The sequence below is a fragment of the Doryrhamphus excisus genome, linkage group LG10 (assembly GCF_037039965.1).
Source record: "Doryrhamphus excisus strain RoL-2023G ecotype Guam linkage group LG10, RoL_Dexc_Guam_v1.1, whole genome shotgun sequence".
NCBI lineage: Eukaryota > Metazoa > Chordata > Actinopteri > Syngnathiformes > Syngnathidae > Doryrhamphus > Doryrhamphus excisus.
In genome coordinates this window covers 539,398-556,817 of record NC_136366.1, presented here as the reverse complement: position 1 = coordinate 556,817, position 17,420 = coordinate 539,398, and the positions used below count along the sequence as shown (strand labels likewise).

Sequence of the window (17,420 nt, the reverse complement as noted above, 5' to 3'; positions counted from 1 at the left end):
AAACTACATGTTTGTTTTTTGGCCTGGCCGTGCATTTTTATTTTTAAGAAAGCGATGAAAAGTTAGGTTTGGTTAATTGGCGACTACAAATGAATGAATGAATGAATGAATTTGCTTCTAGCTTATATATAGAAGTTCTTGGAAAGAGAAAAAAAAGCTTGACAGCTATGCTATGCTATGCTATGCTATGCTATGCTATGCTATGCTATGCTATGCTATGCTATGCTATGCTATGCTATGCTAACATTCGCAGCAAAAGAAGAGGCACAATCGGACAAAAACATTTTATTTGTGTTACAATTCCAAAACACAAATATGCATAGTGTTCTATCATAAAAAAAGCCAATAGTGCTTTATTTAACACAAAAAACAAACAAACACCAACAGTGTTTGACACGCGAATCCGTGTAAAAAAAAAATAATAATATTGCGTGGAAGTCCGTGAAAGAGCAGTTATGTAGAATATGTAAATCAAAGACACAATGGAGTAAGTCTGAAGTACGTGTATATGAACATGAACATGCCGGCATGGCCAAAAATAAAACTAAATAAAAGTAAAAACACTCCATAGAAGCCAGAATAGTTACAGTATATGTTTTGATAATAAAAACATAGCTCATTCAATCATAATAATAAAACCTGATTGCCCCCCCTCCCTATTTTGAGTCCTGGAATTTGATCATACGCCCCCCCCCCCTGCCCCTTTCAAGGCCTGCTCTTCACTGCGGGTTTATCCATGATGTTGAGCACATCATCCATGATGGATGGGCCCAGATCCAGTTCCAGAGAGAGCAGCGACCCCGTGATCCGGGTGAGCGACTCCCGCGATGGGCTCTTCTCAAAGTCAAAATCACAGTTGCGGCCCTCGTCCACGCCGCTGTCCCTGTCCGCCCACTCGCCGTGGCACTTGGAGAGCTCCTTGAGCTCCAAGTTGATGTTGTTGCTGAAATGTCCCAGAAGGTGGCTCTTGTTGAGATAACTTTTGTCGTGGTAGAGTTTGGTTTCCAAACTTTCCAAACTGTCGCTGCTCGTGTTGCTGTGGAGGCTTCCGTTAGCTTTGTAGCTCGTGTTGCTTTGGAGGCTTCCGTTAGCTTTGTAGCTCGTGTTGCTGTGGAGGCTTCCGTTAGCTTTGTAGCTCGTGTTGCTGTGGAGGCTTCCGTTAGCTTTGTAGCTCGTGTTGCTTTGGAGGCTTCCGTTAGCTTTGTAGCTCGTGTTGCTGTGGAGGCTTCCGTTAGCTTTGTAGCTCGTGTTGCTGTGGAGGCTTCCGTTAGCTTTGTAGCTCGTGTTGCTTTGGAGGCTTCCGTTAGCTTTGTAGCTCGTGTTGCTTTGGAGGCTTCCGTTAGCTTTGTAGCTCGTGTTGCTGTGGAGGCTTCCGTTAGCTTTGTAGCTCGTGTTGCTTTGAAGGCTTCCGTTAGCTTTGTAGCTCGTGTTGCTTTGAAGGCTTCCGTTAGCTTTGTAGCTCGTGTTGCTGTGGAGGCTTCCGTTAGCTTTGTAGCTCGTGTTGCTTTGAAGGCTTCCGTTAGCTTTGTAGCGTGTCTTGCTGTGGCCGTTGTTAGCTTTACAGTCGGGCTTTGTGCTCTGCAGGAGGTCCAGCAGGACGTCCGGCTTTAACTGAACATCTCTCGAGGAACAGGAAGCGTTGCTGCCCAAGCTGTCGATTGCATCCAACAAGGTGTCCATCGCCACGTCCTCAACACTGCCCATTTTCTGGGGGGTTGTCGGGTCTGTCGTGTCCCCCAACGGCTCCGGCGGCATGGAGAACACCGCAGAAGAAACAAGTGGGAGGGTCAGCGCCTGACAGCCGCCGATGGTCGGGAGGGAGATGGCGTTCTTGAGAACAGGAGATGGCGTCTCCACAAAGGAAGCGTCGCCTGCGCTGTTTGCTCGAAGGAACTCACTTTGAACGGCGTACTGCGCTTGGAACTCCCCCTTCCCGGGTAGGAGCTCATACTTGCCCTGGAGGAAGGACATGTCTCCAAAGGCGTCCCTGTGCCCCCCTCTGCCGATGTGGATGGTGTGGCGAAAGTCGCCAAGCGGCGGACTGATCATGTCCGGGGACAAAATATCCCGCAGGCGGCATTTCTTCCCCTTCTTGCTGTTGGTGGGTTTCAGGTAGATGGGCGCTTTAGCTGGCATGGCTGGGGCCGCAGTTGGAGTCTACAACTTGTGGATGAAGATCCCCTGGGACGGGCTGGAGTTACATTCTGGGAATGATGTCATCCATGCAGGTATCACTAATGCATCTCAACAGCTGCAGCGTGGATTCCAGGGAGGATGCTTGCTGTCTGAAATCAAAGACGAGAAGGTCAAAGGAAGCATTCCTCAACCAGGAACCCAACAATTTGACATTTCTTTTAGAATGTGCCTGGCTAGCGAGAGAGTAGCAGCTAATATCATATAATAATATTTAATAATATATACTTTTGTGTGTCTGTCTGACTTTATGTTGACTGTCTGTCTCGGAGGGAAGGCATCTTCAGCCCCAAATATGTCCTTCAAACAATCTGGTGGCTTTGGGGGGATAAGGAAAACAAATATTGGCCTGTTGGGCAGGAAGGCTTGAGACCTACGAACTCAGCCAACATGGACATTAGGACCGATACGGGATGTATAAACCCATGGCATGCTGGGAAGCCCACATTCCCATTGGACACATTTTGGCAATAGAAAAGTAGCCCATACACGATGTAGGTTATGATTTCATATAAACTAGCATTATTTTGCATGTATTCATTTTTAATAGGCCAGGATTTATTTGGATATTTTATGTGGTGCAGTTACAGTTAGTGCAGTTAGTTGCACCATAATATATAAATTCCTTCATTTTTACCGCGTATCCTTATGAGGGGTGCTGGAGCCTATCCCAGCTGTCTTCGGGCGAGTGGCGGGGTCCACCCTGGACTGGTGGCCAGCCAACCCCAGGGCACATATAGACAAACAACCATTCACACTCACATTCATACCTATGGACAATTTGAGTCGCTAATTAGCCTAGCATGTTTTTGGAATGTGGGAGGAAACCGGAGTACCCGGAGAAAAGCCACGCATGCACGGGGAGAACATGCAAACTCCACACAGAGATGGCCGAGGGTGGGGAAAGACAAAATAAAAAGCCAAAAAGTTACCACTTCCACACAAAATTGGAGGATAACTCATTCATTCATTTTCTACCGCTTATCCTCACAACGGTTGTGGGGGTGCTGGAGCCTATCCCAGCTGTCTTGGGGCGAGAGGCGGGGTCCACCCTGGACTGGTGGCCAGCCAATCCCAGGGCACATATAGACAAACAACCATTCACACTCACATTCATACCTATGGACAATTTGGAGTCGCCAATTAACCTAGCATGTTTTTGGAATGTGGGGGGGGGGGCGGAGTACCCGGAGAAAAGCCACGCATGCACGGGGAGAACATGCAAACTCCACACAGAGATGGCCGAGGGAATGGTTGTTTGTCTATATGTGCCCTGTGATTGGCTGGCCACCAGTCCAGGGTGTACCCCGCCTCTCGCCCCAAGACAGCTGGGATAGGCTCCAGCATGCCTGCCACCCTTGTGAGGATAAGCGGTAGAAAATGGATGGATCTTCAAACCAGTGATCCGAGTTGGTCTACACTGCGGGTGTGCTAATGTGGAACAGCTGGCCTTGAGGGGGGGCGGCGGTGGCACGGGGGGCTTTAATAAGATCAGCGGAGGGCACCCTACTTTCGGAGAGAGCTACAAGATGGTCCAAGCGAAGGAAAGGGTCCAAGGATTTGAGCGAGTCCTTCTAATCAGAGCAAGTGGATTTTCAGAAAGAAGGTGCTGCAGATTGGGAAGCCATTTGGATTTAAACAAGATCAAGACTTGAAATGAAAAGGGCGTCACGGCGAGTCAACTTTGGTAAAGGGAAGTGAATTTGATGAAGATTCCTGATTGCTTGCTGCCTTCTGGGAGCTTTTTCCATGACAAACAAGCAGGGAATGTCACCACACGCTTGGTGGGATCAACTCTGTAAAACGGCTGAGAGGACACTTGGTTGGGCTGATGGACTCAGACATTGTTAAGACAAAGACAAAACACTCACACACACACACACACACACACACACACACTCTCTGTATGGTGTGTGTGTGTGTGTGTGTGAGATGAGCGGCAATCGGGAAGCGAGAGCTTGCCCATTTATGGGCATTTCCTTTTGATGTCTGTCAGAAGTGACCATTGACAATACTCCATGGAAAAGCAGTTACCAGAAAACACAAGAGTACTACAAGAAATACTCCACAGAGGCATACTGGTTGCGCCTAGAACCGTTTGACCATCACTTGTAGATGTTTCATATCCATCTGTGACCACCAACACAGAAGTTGTGGTGGACAGCAACATTATTCTCCATGCTTCTTGTGTATTGGAGCGTTAGCAAGGCGTCCATCAGGGTTCTTGTGACTAAGAGCATTTTTAAAAGCACATCGTGTATTAGAGTGTATTAGAGTGTATTAGAGTGTATTAGAGTGTATTAGAGTGTATTAGAGTGTATTAGAGTGTATTAGAGTGTATTAGAGTGTGTTAGAGTGCGTTAGAGTGTATGAGAGTGTATTAGAGTGTATTAAAGTGTATTAGAGTGTATTAGAGTGTGTTAGAGTGTATGAGAGTGTATTAGAGTGTATTAGAGTGTATTAGAGTGTGTTAGAGTGCATTAGAGTGTATTAGAGTGCATTAAAGTGTATTAGAGTGCGTTAGAGTGTATGAGAGTGTATTAGAGTGTATTAGAGTGTATTAGAGTGTGTTAGAGTGCGTTAGAGTGTGTTAGAGTGTATGAGAGTGTATTAGAGTGTATTAGAGTGTATTAGAGTGCGTTAGAGTGTATTAGAGTGTATTAGAGTGTATTAGAGTGCGTTAGAGTGTATTAGAGTGTATTAGAGTGCGTTAGAGTGCGTTAGAGTGCGTAAGAGTGCGTTAGAATGCGTTAGAGTGTATTAGAGTGTATTAGAGTGTATTAGAGTGTATTAGAGTGTATTAGAGTGCGTTAGGCCATGTCCACCTTAACGCCTTAATTATGGTACGTTTGAACAAATACTGCCCAAAATAGCTTCAGAGTGTGTGTACACTCGGGTAAAACTGTTTTTTTTGCAAATGTGTAACCTTATCTTGTGTTATTGGCTTGTGGGATTGCGTATTAAAAACAAAGTTCACGATGTTTTCATTGTTCAAGACACGTGATTGTACGTGGAATATGTGACTATATGACTAAGCAGATGTGTTATGATGTGTGACCAAGTCGGTTGTGGTTTGGTTGATATTTGTTTTTACTCCACTCCTGGAATGGAGACCTTTTTGGGGGAAATTTGAATCTTTTGAAAATACAGTCGACCCTTGCCACTTGTGATGAACTCTATTACAGTTTTTCAGAAAGATATGAATAAATCATGCTGTTCATAGTGGAATACATCTTATTATTTGTCTTAAGCAAACGTCACATATTTTTGCCTAAATGAAACATATAAAAATGTCTGAATGAACTAAAATACACATATAAGGCATTCATAGATACTGTGACGATATCTAGAATACTATACCGATCATTCGGTGTCAGCAATGTTACTTCAATGTTTGGCGAGACACACAAGCACCAGACTTGATGGGGCGAAACAAAAGGCTTTTGGGGCATAATAATCCCTAACATGAGCTACTGCTGTGTCTGTAATTCATGTCAAGTAAAAACTCAATTGTAATTATTTCCTGTACATGTCACTGGAACACATTTATGTAAAAAAACAAGTCTTATTTACGTCTTAAATGACTTATTTTCTTTGATTATGGCTCCTATATTGAGCAACATACATGTAAACGTCAATATAGGGGTGTTATTTGATGTTTAGAGGGCTCTAATGATGTTAAAAACATATTTAGAAGGTTGTAAACTGATTTTCTACGCTCTAACTACAAAAATACTACATCTATAAATAAGGAATCATATTTGGTGATTTCTAAAACAAGTCTTATTTACGTCTTAAATGATTTTTTCTTTCATTATGGCTCCTATATTGAGCAACACAAATGTAAACGTGAATATAGGGGTGTTATTTGATGTTTAGAGGGCTCTAATGATGTTAAAAACATATTTACAAGGTTGTAAACAGATTTTCTATGCTCTAACTACAAAAAATACTACATCTATAAATAAGGTATCACATTTGGTGATTTCTAAAAGTATGACATTATTTCTGATATGCTGTATTGCTTTCCTGTTTAGAAGTAACTTTCATGATATGTAGCCAACCCAAGTATTTCACACCATGCTATTTTTTCTTCATCTATAAGTGCTCCTCGTCCTAAATCACGTGTGACCTTGACAGCTGATTGTCGGTGCAGTGCAAGGGTACCACGGATATGGAGTACTACACTCCGGAAGCCAAACACATGCTGCAATCCCAAAATGGGAGCACTTCCATCCATGGTTGCTATCAAGCCTCACTGGCCCTGGTCAAGAGCCCTGACCTATACCCCTTCCAACACCTGTGGGATTAGCTAAAGCACAACAAATGGGACTTTGGATCAGGAAAACTGAGAAGTCAGCTGGTGTGGCCAAAGTCGGACGCTTGGACCTTCACGTCAGGAAGCTCACGGGTTTAAATACCAAAGGAGAGATGAGAGGAATTCCAGACGCCACCCGCCAATTGCATGAAAAAAACAATCGCGCCGCTTTTGGCTGCCGCCGCCGACCCCGCCCACGCCCGCCTGAGGTGTGTCGAGGCGAAACTGAGCTCCCTCAAGATGATTCACACATTCGGAGAATGTCAAGAATCACAGCGCCGCCAGTCAAACTTGTTCTGGATCAACAACAACAGTTCAAGGTACGGAGAAGGGCTCAACGTTTGCAGATCAAATTAATCTAAAATTAATCTAAGTCAGCGCTAGGTGCTTGTCCAAGTGGGGGGGCTGCGGCACGTGGTGACCCGTCTGAGCCCGGCAGCCGCCACAACAGAATGCGGTCATGGCTTTCTTTTACACCTCTGTGGAAGTGGGATATGATACCCCCCCCCGTAAATACACTTAGCCATCCAGTAAGATGAAGCCCCCTGCCTTTGGGTCGGCATCTATCCGTGTTGGCATGGAATGACCTGGAGCAGATCCAGACTCTTTAAATACGCAGCTTTGCCTCATCAGTCCCGCTCAGGGACTTAGTCATTCGTGTGGGGGCAGCATGAGGAGCGGGGTGAGGAAAGGTTTTTCTATTTGGGAATTGGGCAGTGGGGGGCCAGTCACGTGCCATGCAATTGGGTCAGTGTATTATAAGCGGAGCGACCAGTGCCAACGTTGCAGTTTGTGGCTCCATGCTGAGCTTGAAGGGCAGCTGTTGTAAATGTGAGCCGCATGTGACCCCCCCCCCCCCCCCAAATAGTCCACTCAAGGTGGGATTACTCTTGATCAGAATAGCTAGATGATAACATCATCATCATCATAGACTCTTATAGAACAATCCAAAAAAAGTGGAAGTGGAAGAAGTCGGCGTTAGTAGCATTTTAGCATGGAACCATCAGGAAGAAGTCGTCGTTAGTAGCATTTTAGCATGGAACCATCAGGAAGAAGTCATCGTTAGTAGCATTTTAGCATGGAACCATCAGGAAGAAGTCGTCGTTAGTAGCATTTTAGCGTGGAACCATCAGGAAGAAGTCGTCGTTAGTAGCATTTTAGCATGGAACCATCAGGAAGAAGTCGTCGTTAGTAGCATTTTAGCGTGGAACCATCAGGAAGAAGTCGTCGTTAGTAGCATTTTAGCATGGAACCATCAGGAAGAAGTCGTCGTTAGTAGCATTTTAGCATGGAACCATCAGGAAGAAGTCGGCGTTAGTAGCATTTTAGCATGGAACCATCAGGAAGAAGTCGTCGTTAGTAGCATTTTAGCATGGAACCATCAGGAAGAAGTCGTCGTTAGTAGCATTTTAGCATGGAACCATCAGGAAGAAGTCGTCGTTAGTAGCATTTTAGCATGGAACCATCAGGAAGAAGTCGTCGTTAGTAGCATTTTAGCGTGGAACCATCAGGAAGAAGTCGTTGTTAGTAGCATTTTAGCATGGAACCATCAGCAGTTCAACACAATTAAATTGAAGAAATAACTGATATCTCTGAACCTCAGTTTTGAAACAAACCAGTTTTTGTATGGTTATGGTTTATTTCCAACATGCAGTTCACTTTGTTCACTTCCTGTATTCATCCATCCATTTTCCGTGCCGCCTTTCCTTACAAGGGTTATGCTGGAGCCTATCCCAGCTGTCTTGGGGCGAGAGGCGAGGTCCACCCTGGACTGGTGGCCAGCCAATCACAGGGCACATATAGACAAACAACCATTCACACTCACCTTCATGTATTCATAATGTACTAGTTCACTAGTTATATTATTCCGCCATACAATAAAAACTATTGTGTATGATTAGTTTTTTTTATGTTGCCACATTGCTTATTCATTCATTCGTCTTCTACCAAACACCAATTATTGCAATGCTTAGTTTACATCATCTAATAATCCCTCGTTTATCATGGTTAATTGGCTCCAGGCCCACAGTGATAAGTGAATTTCAGGATAAACGGAATATTTGAGATTTATAGTTTGAACATAGAAATCCTGTTTATGACTTTCTAAATACGTTTTTTTGTTCCAGTGCCAGGGACAGGAAGTGCCCTACAGGAAGTGCCACAATAAGAGGCTGTTTTTCCGGCAATGAAAGTCTGTTGCTTGTGTGTCTCACCCAACATTACAGTAACATTACTGCCACCAAGTGACCAGTGTAGAATACTACATATCATCACGTCTGAATACGTTTTCTGAATGCCTCATAACACGGCGGGTTCGAACCTCCGCTCGTAAGCGTCATCGGTATTCATCAGGAAGGGTATTTGGAATATAAATCTGCTGGGGTGACTCCGAAATCAGGAAAAAGATGAAAAAAAACAACAAAAAAGTCATTCTTATGCTTGAAAATGATGAATATACGCACAAAATGTATATAATATAATGTAATATAATATAAAATGTATATAATAATAGCTGGTATTCAACCACAAAATGATTTAGTAATTTAAAAAAAAGTGATAAAGTAGCGAGGGATTACAATATTGCAGTATCCTGGAAGACACATTAATTTGACATAATCAAATGAGAATATTACACAAGTTATTGTCCATAACGAGGAAATAAGAAATGAAGGAAGCTAATGTTGCAAACGGGGTAAAATGGTGATCAATATTTCTTCATCCATTTCATTACTTGAAAATACTTTTTTGGTACGTAACACTATTAGTATTCTCTATAAACTGTATTTTTGCTAATATTTTGGATGGATCAATTGGAGTAAGATTATTTTTCAGAGCAGTTTCAGTTCTTGTCTGACTTTTTGGGGGTACGACTGTGTCAGCATATAAGTGATAGGTTCTTCCACTTTGGTGTACTTTAGAGTGGAACCCAAAAAAAGAGGTTTCTAGACTTTGGTAACCAAAGCTTTGATTTCCTTCAAGTGAAATGAAGAGATCCAAGATCCAAGTGTTTGTTTTGTGAAGAAAAGCTCAATTCCAGGCAAAGGGAAGCTTCTTCTTCCCCCTTTTTCCCCCTGCAAGCATGGCTGTCACCTTGCCAGCTTCCTCGGCATCAAAGCGGCGCAGGGAACCCAAATCAAGCACAAGAAAACACGGAAAGAATTCCCACACGCCCTGCATTCCTTTCTGTTTGTCTGGTGAATGTCACCCAAGTCTAATCTTTCCCACTGGGGAGACCAACGCCAGGCAGCATGCCTCAGATGTGGTCTGATCCTTGAAGGTATCTGCTGGACTTCGTGGACCTGCTTTACACGCCGGCCGACTCGCTCACAATCAGCTTCCGAGCACATCCATGGAAAATAAACCCCCACTCACCGTACTCATGAAGATCCTTCAGGGGTAGTGCCCCCCCCTCCCCCGGTCGCTGTGCTTCTGCCTCTCGGCTCCTCTTCTGTTGACCCGGACGTCTGCCGGACAGCTGTTCTTCAATTGCTCCTCCGCTCCTCCGGTCTCCTCCTATTCCTCCCCGCCCCCTCCTTCTTCTTTTTTTCTCTCACTTATTCTAATTCCCCCCCCTCTCTCGCCCTCCCTCTCTCTCTCTCTCTCTCTCCCTCCCTCCCTCTCTCCCTCCCTCCCTCCCTCTCTAGTGGCACCTGTGCATGTCTTTTCTCCTTTAGATGAGATATGGTGTTTATGTCTGCATGTCTGCAAATTCCGTGGGAAGACGAACGACTGGAGTGAATCATTTCCTGGAGTCTTCATCCTCATCCTCATCCTCATCCTCATTTGACTATCACATGCATTCCTCCCACTAAGCCACGCCCCTCATCCAATTAGAACATGTTTCTGAATGTTCCTCCTCCAGGAGCCTTATCTTGGGAGTTGCAGCAGGCTGATCGTGAACGGACTTAATTACTGTCCTGCAGCAATGCAGTACTGCAGTACTGCAGCAATGCAGCACTGCAGAGGATGAGTACTTGGGGGGGGGGGGGTCACCGCAGGACAGCACCAAAGGAAATCGAGCCAACATGACGGCTTTTTTGTCCCAAATGAAAGACGTGCTGACATTCCTGGGCGTCTTCTGTTTATGCTCCTTATCAATGTGAGAATAGTTTCTCGTCGCCGTGGTAACCAGTGCAGCAAATCAGTGGTCAATATCTTTAGGCACTTCAGTTGATTTGATTGACAAATATTTGTAAGTATTGGAAGGTCATAATGCTTATCCATCTGTCTTCTTTGCAGCTTATTAGGGGGGTGGGGGCATGCTGGAGCCTATCCCAGCTGATTTAGGGGAGAAACAGGGTAATTGTACTGGTCAACAGCCAAGTCAATTTCTTTATTTTGAAGTAAATAAGTAAGTGTGGAGTTAGCATGTTCTCCCCGTGCATGCGTGCCACCCCCCCGCCCCCCCATTCCAAAAACATGCTAGGTTAATTGGCCACACTTGTCTATATACACTTGTCTATATGCGCAGTTTCGGATTTAGAGGTGAAAACAACATGAAAACCAGAAAGGCTTCTTTAATAACTCAAAAAAACATGACAGCACAAATGGTCATTTTAGCTGCACAAAACAGCACAAACACAAACAAATGGGAATATTTGACCGGGATTTTGCCTTGGGGGGGGGGCATCTTGACTCAGGTCAGAAAAGAAGGTCAAAATAGGCTAGTTTCCTAGTAAAAACAGGAGGGCTGACGTGTATGGCACAATACAAGGGACCACTTTGATGGGAAGCAAATAGTTATTCATGTCATCATACTTTATATTGTTAATAAGGAATTTGTTCATTTTTACAATATGCCAATATGCCAACATGCCAACATGCCAATATGCCAACATGCCAACATGCCAACATGCCAATATGCCAACATGCCAACATGCCAATATGCCAACATGCCAATATGCCAATATGCCAATATGCCAACATGCCAACATGCCAATATGCCAACATGCCAACATGCCAACATGCCAACATGCCAATATGCTAATATGCCAACCTGCCAACATGCCAACATGCCAATATGCCAACATGCCAACATGCCAATATGCCAACATGCCAATATGCCAATATGCCAATATGCCAACATGCCAATATGCCAACATGCCAACATGCCAACATGCCAACATGCCAATATGCTAATATGCCAACATGCCAATATGCCAATATGCCAATATGTCTATATGCCAATATGCCAATATGCCAACATGCCAATATGCCAATATGTCTATATGCCAATATGCCAATATGCCAATATGCCAAAATGCCAACATGCCAATATGCCAACATGCCAATATGCCAACATGCCAATATGCCAACATGCCAACATGCCAATATGCCAACATGCCAACATGCCAATATGCCAACATGCCAATATGCCAATATGCCAACATGCCAATATGTCTATATGCCAATATGCCAATATGCCAATATGCCAACATGCCAATATGCCAATATGCCAACATGCCAATATGCCAATATGCCAACATGCCAATATGCCAATATGCCAACATGCCAATATGCCAACATGCCAATATGCCAATATGCCAACATGCCAATATGCCAATATGCCAACATGCCAACATGCCAATATGCCAACATGCCAATATGCCAATATGCCAATATGCCAACATGCCAATATGCCAATATGCCAATATGCCAACATGCCAATATGCCAATATGCCAACATGCCAATATGTCTATATGCCAATATGCCAATATGCCAACATGCCAATATGCCAATATGCCAACATGCCAACATGCCAATATGCCAATATGCCAATATGCCAATATGCCAACATGCCAATATGCCAATATGCCAATATGCCAACATGCCAACAATGCCAACATGCCAATATGCCAACATGCCAATATGCCAATATGCCAATATGCCAATATGCCAACATGCCAACATGCCAACATGCCAATATGCCAACATGCCAATGAGCAATGAAAAACCCATGACCCCCACGTGGTACTTTGGACACCCCTGCCTTAAGATCTTATGATGGTACTTGAACTCTAATACTTCCTTGTCGAACACATGATGCAGAACATCCTCATGCAAACCCCCCCCCCCATGATGGACTACCATTATATTTCATATTTCATGTGATGCATCGCTGTCATGTTTTTCCTTTGTAATGAATGGGACTTTGTGTTTGTCAACAACTTCCTGTTGCTGAGACTCTTGAAGCAACGTGATTGGCTGCTGCTTTGGCAGTAGTTGAGAATGAAGCCCTTTAAGTATGGAGTTATGCAGCCCCCGAATGATGTCATCGTAGTGATCATGTGGTCGGCACATGATCAGTAGGAGGAACACACGACTCTGTCTTCTCGTGGACGTTATTATACAGTATTGTCATAACTCCATAACACTTCACTTCTATCCGGTCAGATGTTTGATTTTTGTTTTGTCCTGGGAGGACTTTGGAAAACGGAATTTTCATTCTCCAAAAATGAATTTCCATTTAGGGAATGAGGAACTTGAGAACATGTTGTAATTGCATGACGTGTGATCTGACTCTGAAGAACAGTAAGTGTCAATCAAAACCGCATTTCCTCATCAACAACCAACCCCAAGACCGCACACACTTTATATCCTGGAAGGCAGGGGTCCACAACAGGCGACCCGCAAGCCAAATAATGTACAGTAGCATGTGTCACAATAGTTAGTACATGCCTAACATTTATTCAAATACAGTGGGGGAGAGGCGGGGTCCACCCTGGATGGTGGGGGCCAGCCAATCACAGGGCACATATAGACAAACAACCATTCCCACCCACATGGACAATAACCTAGCATGTTTTCGGAATGGGGGAGGACGGGGAGAACATGCAAACTCCACCCAGAGATGGCGTGTGGCCTGCGTCCCACCGTGCAGCCTGAACACGTATTAACATAAAAAAAACTCCAAAAGAGTCATCGCCTCGCCAGCCGTGACCCTCATGTTGTATCAACGATTGTGGTTGATGACAATGTTGTATTTTGTTATTTTCACCACATGAACGCCCCCCCCCCCCATTCAGCTGACACATCAGCTGACAACACCCTTCCTCCTCCGGCTTCTGGACACACGCGTTCACACCCGTTACGGAGCGTATTGCATCATTAGCACTTCTTGTCTAAGGGAGGCCAAAGAAGGGGGTGAGGTCGCTCACAGTGGGGGCGGGACAAAGGGCGGCTGCTGTTAGCGTTCATACTCTATATATTTATACTATATATTTCTCTATATTTGGAGGTAAGCCCAGTGTTTTTGTTGGCCTACCGTAGGTCATTTCCCCAGTAACCAATCCTGACAGATGCAGTTATAGAATATGAGACCATAGTACTGTAATATACCATACTGGTGCTTTATATATTTGCTGCCCATATGTCATCATTTTAAAGTTTGGACACGTTAAACAATAACATACAGTTGTGTGGACATCTTCTTGGCATGTTGGTCACACCCAAAAGTTGTAGATCATCAAACAAATTGAAATATTAGTCACGACAATACCGCTGTAGACAAAATTCCCATAACATTTGGACTTTATCCCCATCATATTATAACTTTTCCCCCTTAACTTCATTTTCCAGAAATTATGTTTTGCATAATATTTCAACTCTATGCTACTACTTTGACTTTTCTTCATATTATTATTAGTAATATTATTCATCTTTTCCTTGTTACTACATGACTCTTTATTCTCTATTTTTTTTTAATTACAGCTGTTTGTTCTTTTTCTCCTACTATTTTTTTTCCAATTATTTCAACTTCTTTTTTATTTTTGTAATATTTTACCTTTTCCACAACAAAAATGACAACTTGACAAAAGGACTCTCAGAATATCATGACTTTTTCATTAATATTTCAACATCATGCTACAGAAACAATGTTATTTGTCCTCAGTATGATATTATTCTCATAAAACTATGCCTTTTTCCTGTTAATATTTGGAACTTATTTTTGTAAAATTGTGAAATGTGCCACAAGCCAATAAAACATTTGTAAAAATTGCCCTCGGATAATGCTACAATTTTTTCCTATATTTTGTCCTTCTTTCCTGACACGCCTGTTGGAAAAACCAAAGTTTCCCTTCATTTTTCCTTATTTTCTGGAAAATGCAAATGTTGACATGTTATGGACCAATTGCCTTATTTTGTGTTCGAGTTAGAGTTTGGGTTCTGGAAGACAGAACCAATCTTCCAGAAAAATTGATGGTGGTGTACATTGCCGCAGAAAGAGACAAGGCGGAGTTGTGTCGTTTTCTTGGTATGCGGCTTTAAGTAGTTTGTGCCCCGCCATTTTTCTCATTTAAAGATGCCGCTGTGATGACTTTAGCAGATTGATGGTTTTTGCCCCCCGGTAATGTCTGTCTTACTTACTTGAAGTGTCCCACACAGTTGGAAGATAATCTCCCTTGGTGGAATTTGGAGAATGCACACAACAGATGTTACGTAATGCTCCTTTGGCGTGGAGCCCAGGTCAGTGACTTGATGTTTGGATACAATTATCAAGCAATTACAGCAGCCGCACGACTTCCACGATGTGTCACAATTGGTAGATGGCAAACATGAATGCATTGTGCAGGAAGTGGAGGTTGGAGGCCCACAGTGGAAACGTCACGCTCTTTGCATGGGAAATGAACCCGACTCAAACACGTCGCTGTCAAGTAAACCGGAATCGGCACAAATGATCACTTCCTGTTTTTCTACTTAAGCGCTCGGATGTCCTTCAGGGAATACATTTGGGAACGCTTGGGATGAAGAAACTGTTTGGCCAAAGAACAACAATCCAGAGGTTGAATACATCATGGAACTGCACCTATGGTGATACTACCGTTATAATACTACTGGTCATGGAGTATAGTAGTATTTGATTACAACGAGTTGTTTGCTTTTCTGTAGTGCTTCAGTACTCAGTACTTTAATTCCCAGCTCAAACCACATGTGACATAAAAGCTTGGAAACATTGCAGGTCTCCAATAGCTGCCGCTTGTGTTCATCTGGCACGTGTACACTTTGAAAGGAAGGAAATACAATCAATTAGAAATACTAATACAATTAGGAGTGTGTTTGGTTATTGAAGTGCCAGGTCCATAATGAGCATACATTCCACTATAATGAACATACGCATTTCCATGTATGGATCTCTAATTGGGGGCCGCACGGTTAGCATGTGGTTAGCATGTTAGCCTCACAGTAATACCTTTTCCTTTTCTATTCTGGGTGCTTTCATATCTGAAATATCCATTTGAAATTTGAGATTTTTCATGGGTGTATTAATTATTCACAAATTTTCATCATTTGATGGTAGTTTTGGAACATAACTCCAGCAAAAAAATATTAATATATATATATAAATATATATATTATATATATATATATATATTTATATCCTGCATCCCTCAAAATGTCCATGAAACAAAGATCTACACTCTCATGTGGCAGGGACTGGACGTGTCATGGCTAAACAGAGCAGGGGTTGCGGGTTCTCATCCGGTCTCCAAAGGCATCCGGACACCAAAGGCTAAATCATGAAGTCAGACACATCCGGAAGCTCATCTGTCTTTTTTTGGAACCAGGGCTGTCTGTCAATCAGAGCCTTCAGCTGTTGATGGACACCAAGTGTCATGGAAGGATCAAGATGAAGCGGTGTTCTTTTGCAGGGGGGGGGTGTTAGGGAGGGGGGGGGGTTGGTAGTGTGAGCCAGAGCATGTGAATATTAAAATCCATAGACTTTTCATGAGTATCTGGACCGACCAACCATGTTTGACTTGGGACCCTTGCTGCTGAGCACTACGGATTGAAGCCAATCAAGTCCTGGGAGGAGGACGTATTAAAGAAGCCATTCCTAAACATTCCCAGTCTGTGCAGCTGAGGAATTCCCAGACAGACTAAAATTCAATTGTCCTGAATGATGTCTCCCGGTGGGAACGTTTGCAGTTTACATTCAGATTGTAAAGTGAAGGAATGCTTTGTATTTATTTGCCATTACGCCGCGTAGCCAAGCAGTCGTTAGTCGTTAGTCGTTAGTCGTTAGTCGTTAGTCGTTAGTCGTTAGTCGTTAGTCGTTAGTCGTTAGTCCTAATCAGCAGCCCATCATCTGGTGATAAGCAGCAGTCAGTGTACAAGAATGTCAGCCTCATCCTTAAAGTCCGTTTCTCTGATGAATGATGTAGTTTGTCCAAGAATACTACAACATTACTCATCTTCTACTCTGATGACGTTCCTCCGGCCACAGGCGGACGTTCCCGGCATTACCAGGAAAGCTGACATGGCACAAAAGTATAAATAGTGAAAATAAAGGAGCAGCATGAAATATGTTTTACATCTGCTTGGTGCTTTTCATCCATGCGCCTCCTCCAAAGGTCCAAATATTTGCTGAGAGGCGTGTGTGTGTGTGCAAGCCAGAGGGGGCGAGAGGGAATGAAAGAAGACTAAAATAGTTGAGGGCGTGTAGGCCCGGCGCCGACCGCCGGCATGCATGCGGAAGCAGCTTCCACTCCACAGGCCGACGGACGGCTGAAAGACGGTCCACAGCGAGTCTGCTGGCTCTTCCCACCCTCGGCTATTCTCGGCACTGCGGCGGCGTTCCCAACCACCGCACGCCAAAAGCCTTGATGGAGCAACGGGAGAAATTGTAGCTTTTGCAGATGAGGGAGGGGCCGCGTTGTTGACTTGTTTTTGGCTGCAGGAGCTTTTAAGCGGCTCATTAAGGCTCTGCTTGGCAACTCCTGCTTATTAGCACCTCCGTTATTAGCACCTCCGTTATTAGCACCTCCATTATTAGCACCTCCGTTATTAGCACCTCCGTTATTAGCACCTCCGTTATTAGCACCTCCGTTATTAGCACCTCCGTTATTAGCACCTCCGTTATTAGCACCTCCGTTATTAGCACCTCCGTTATTAGCACCTCCGTTATTA

At 43.8% G+C, this 17,420-nt stretch overlaps 1 protein-coding gene across 1 annotated transcript; it reads right to left on the bottom strand.

The window, feature by feature from the left end:
- Positions 1-221: 221 nt before the first annotated feature.
- On the bottom strand, positions 222-9,992 carry cdc42ep3 (CDC42 effector protein (Rho GTPase binding) 3). The gene is made up of 2 exons (XM_058064913.2): positions 9,884-9,992; positions 222-2,285 (listed from the first exon to the last, which is right to left on the bottom strand). Exon 2 carries the CDS (start codon positions 2,134-2,136, stop codon positions 706-708), a length of 1,431 nt encoding a protein of 476 aa, XP_057920896.2. The 5' UTR covers positions 2,137-2,285; positions 9,884-9,992; the 3' UTR covers positions 222-705.
- Between the last annotated feature and the right edge of the window lie 7,428 nt (positions 9,993-17,420).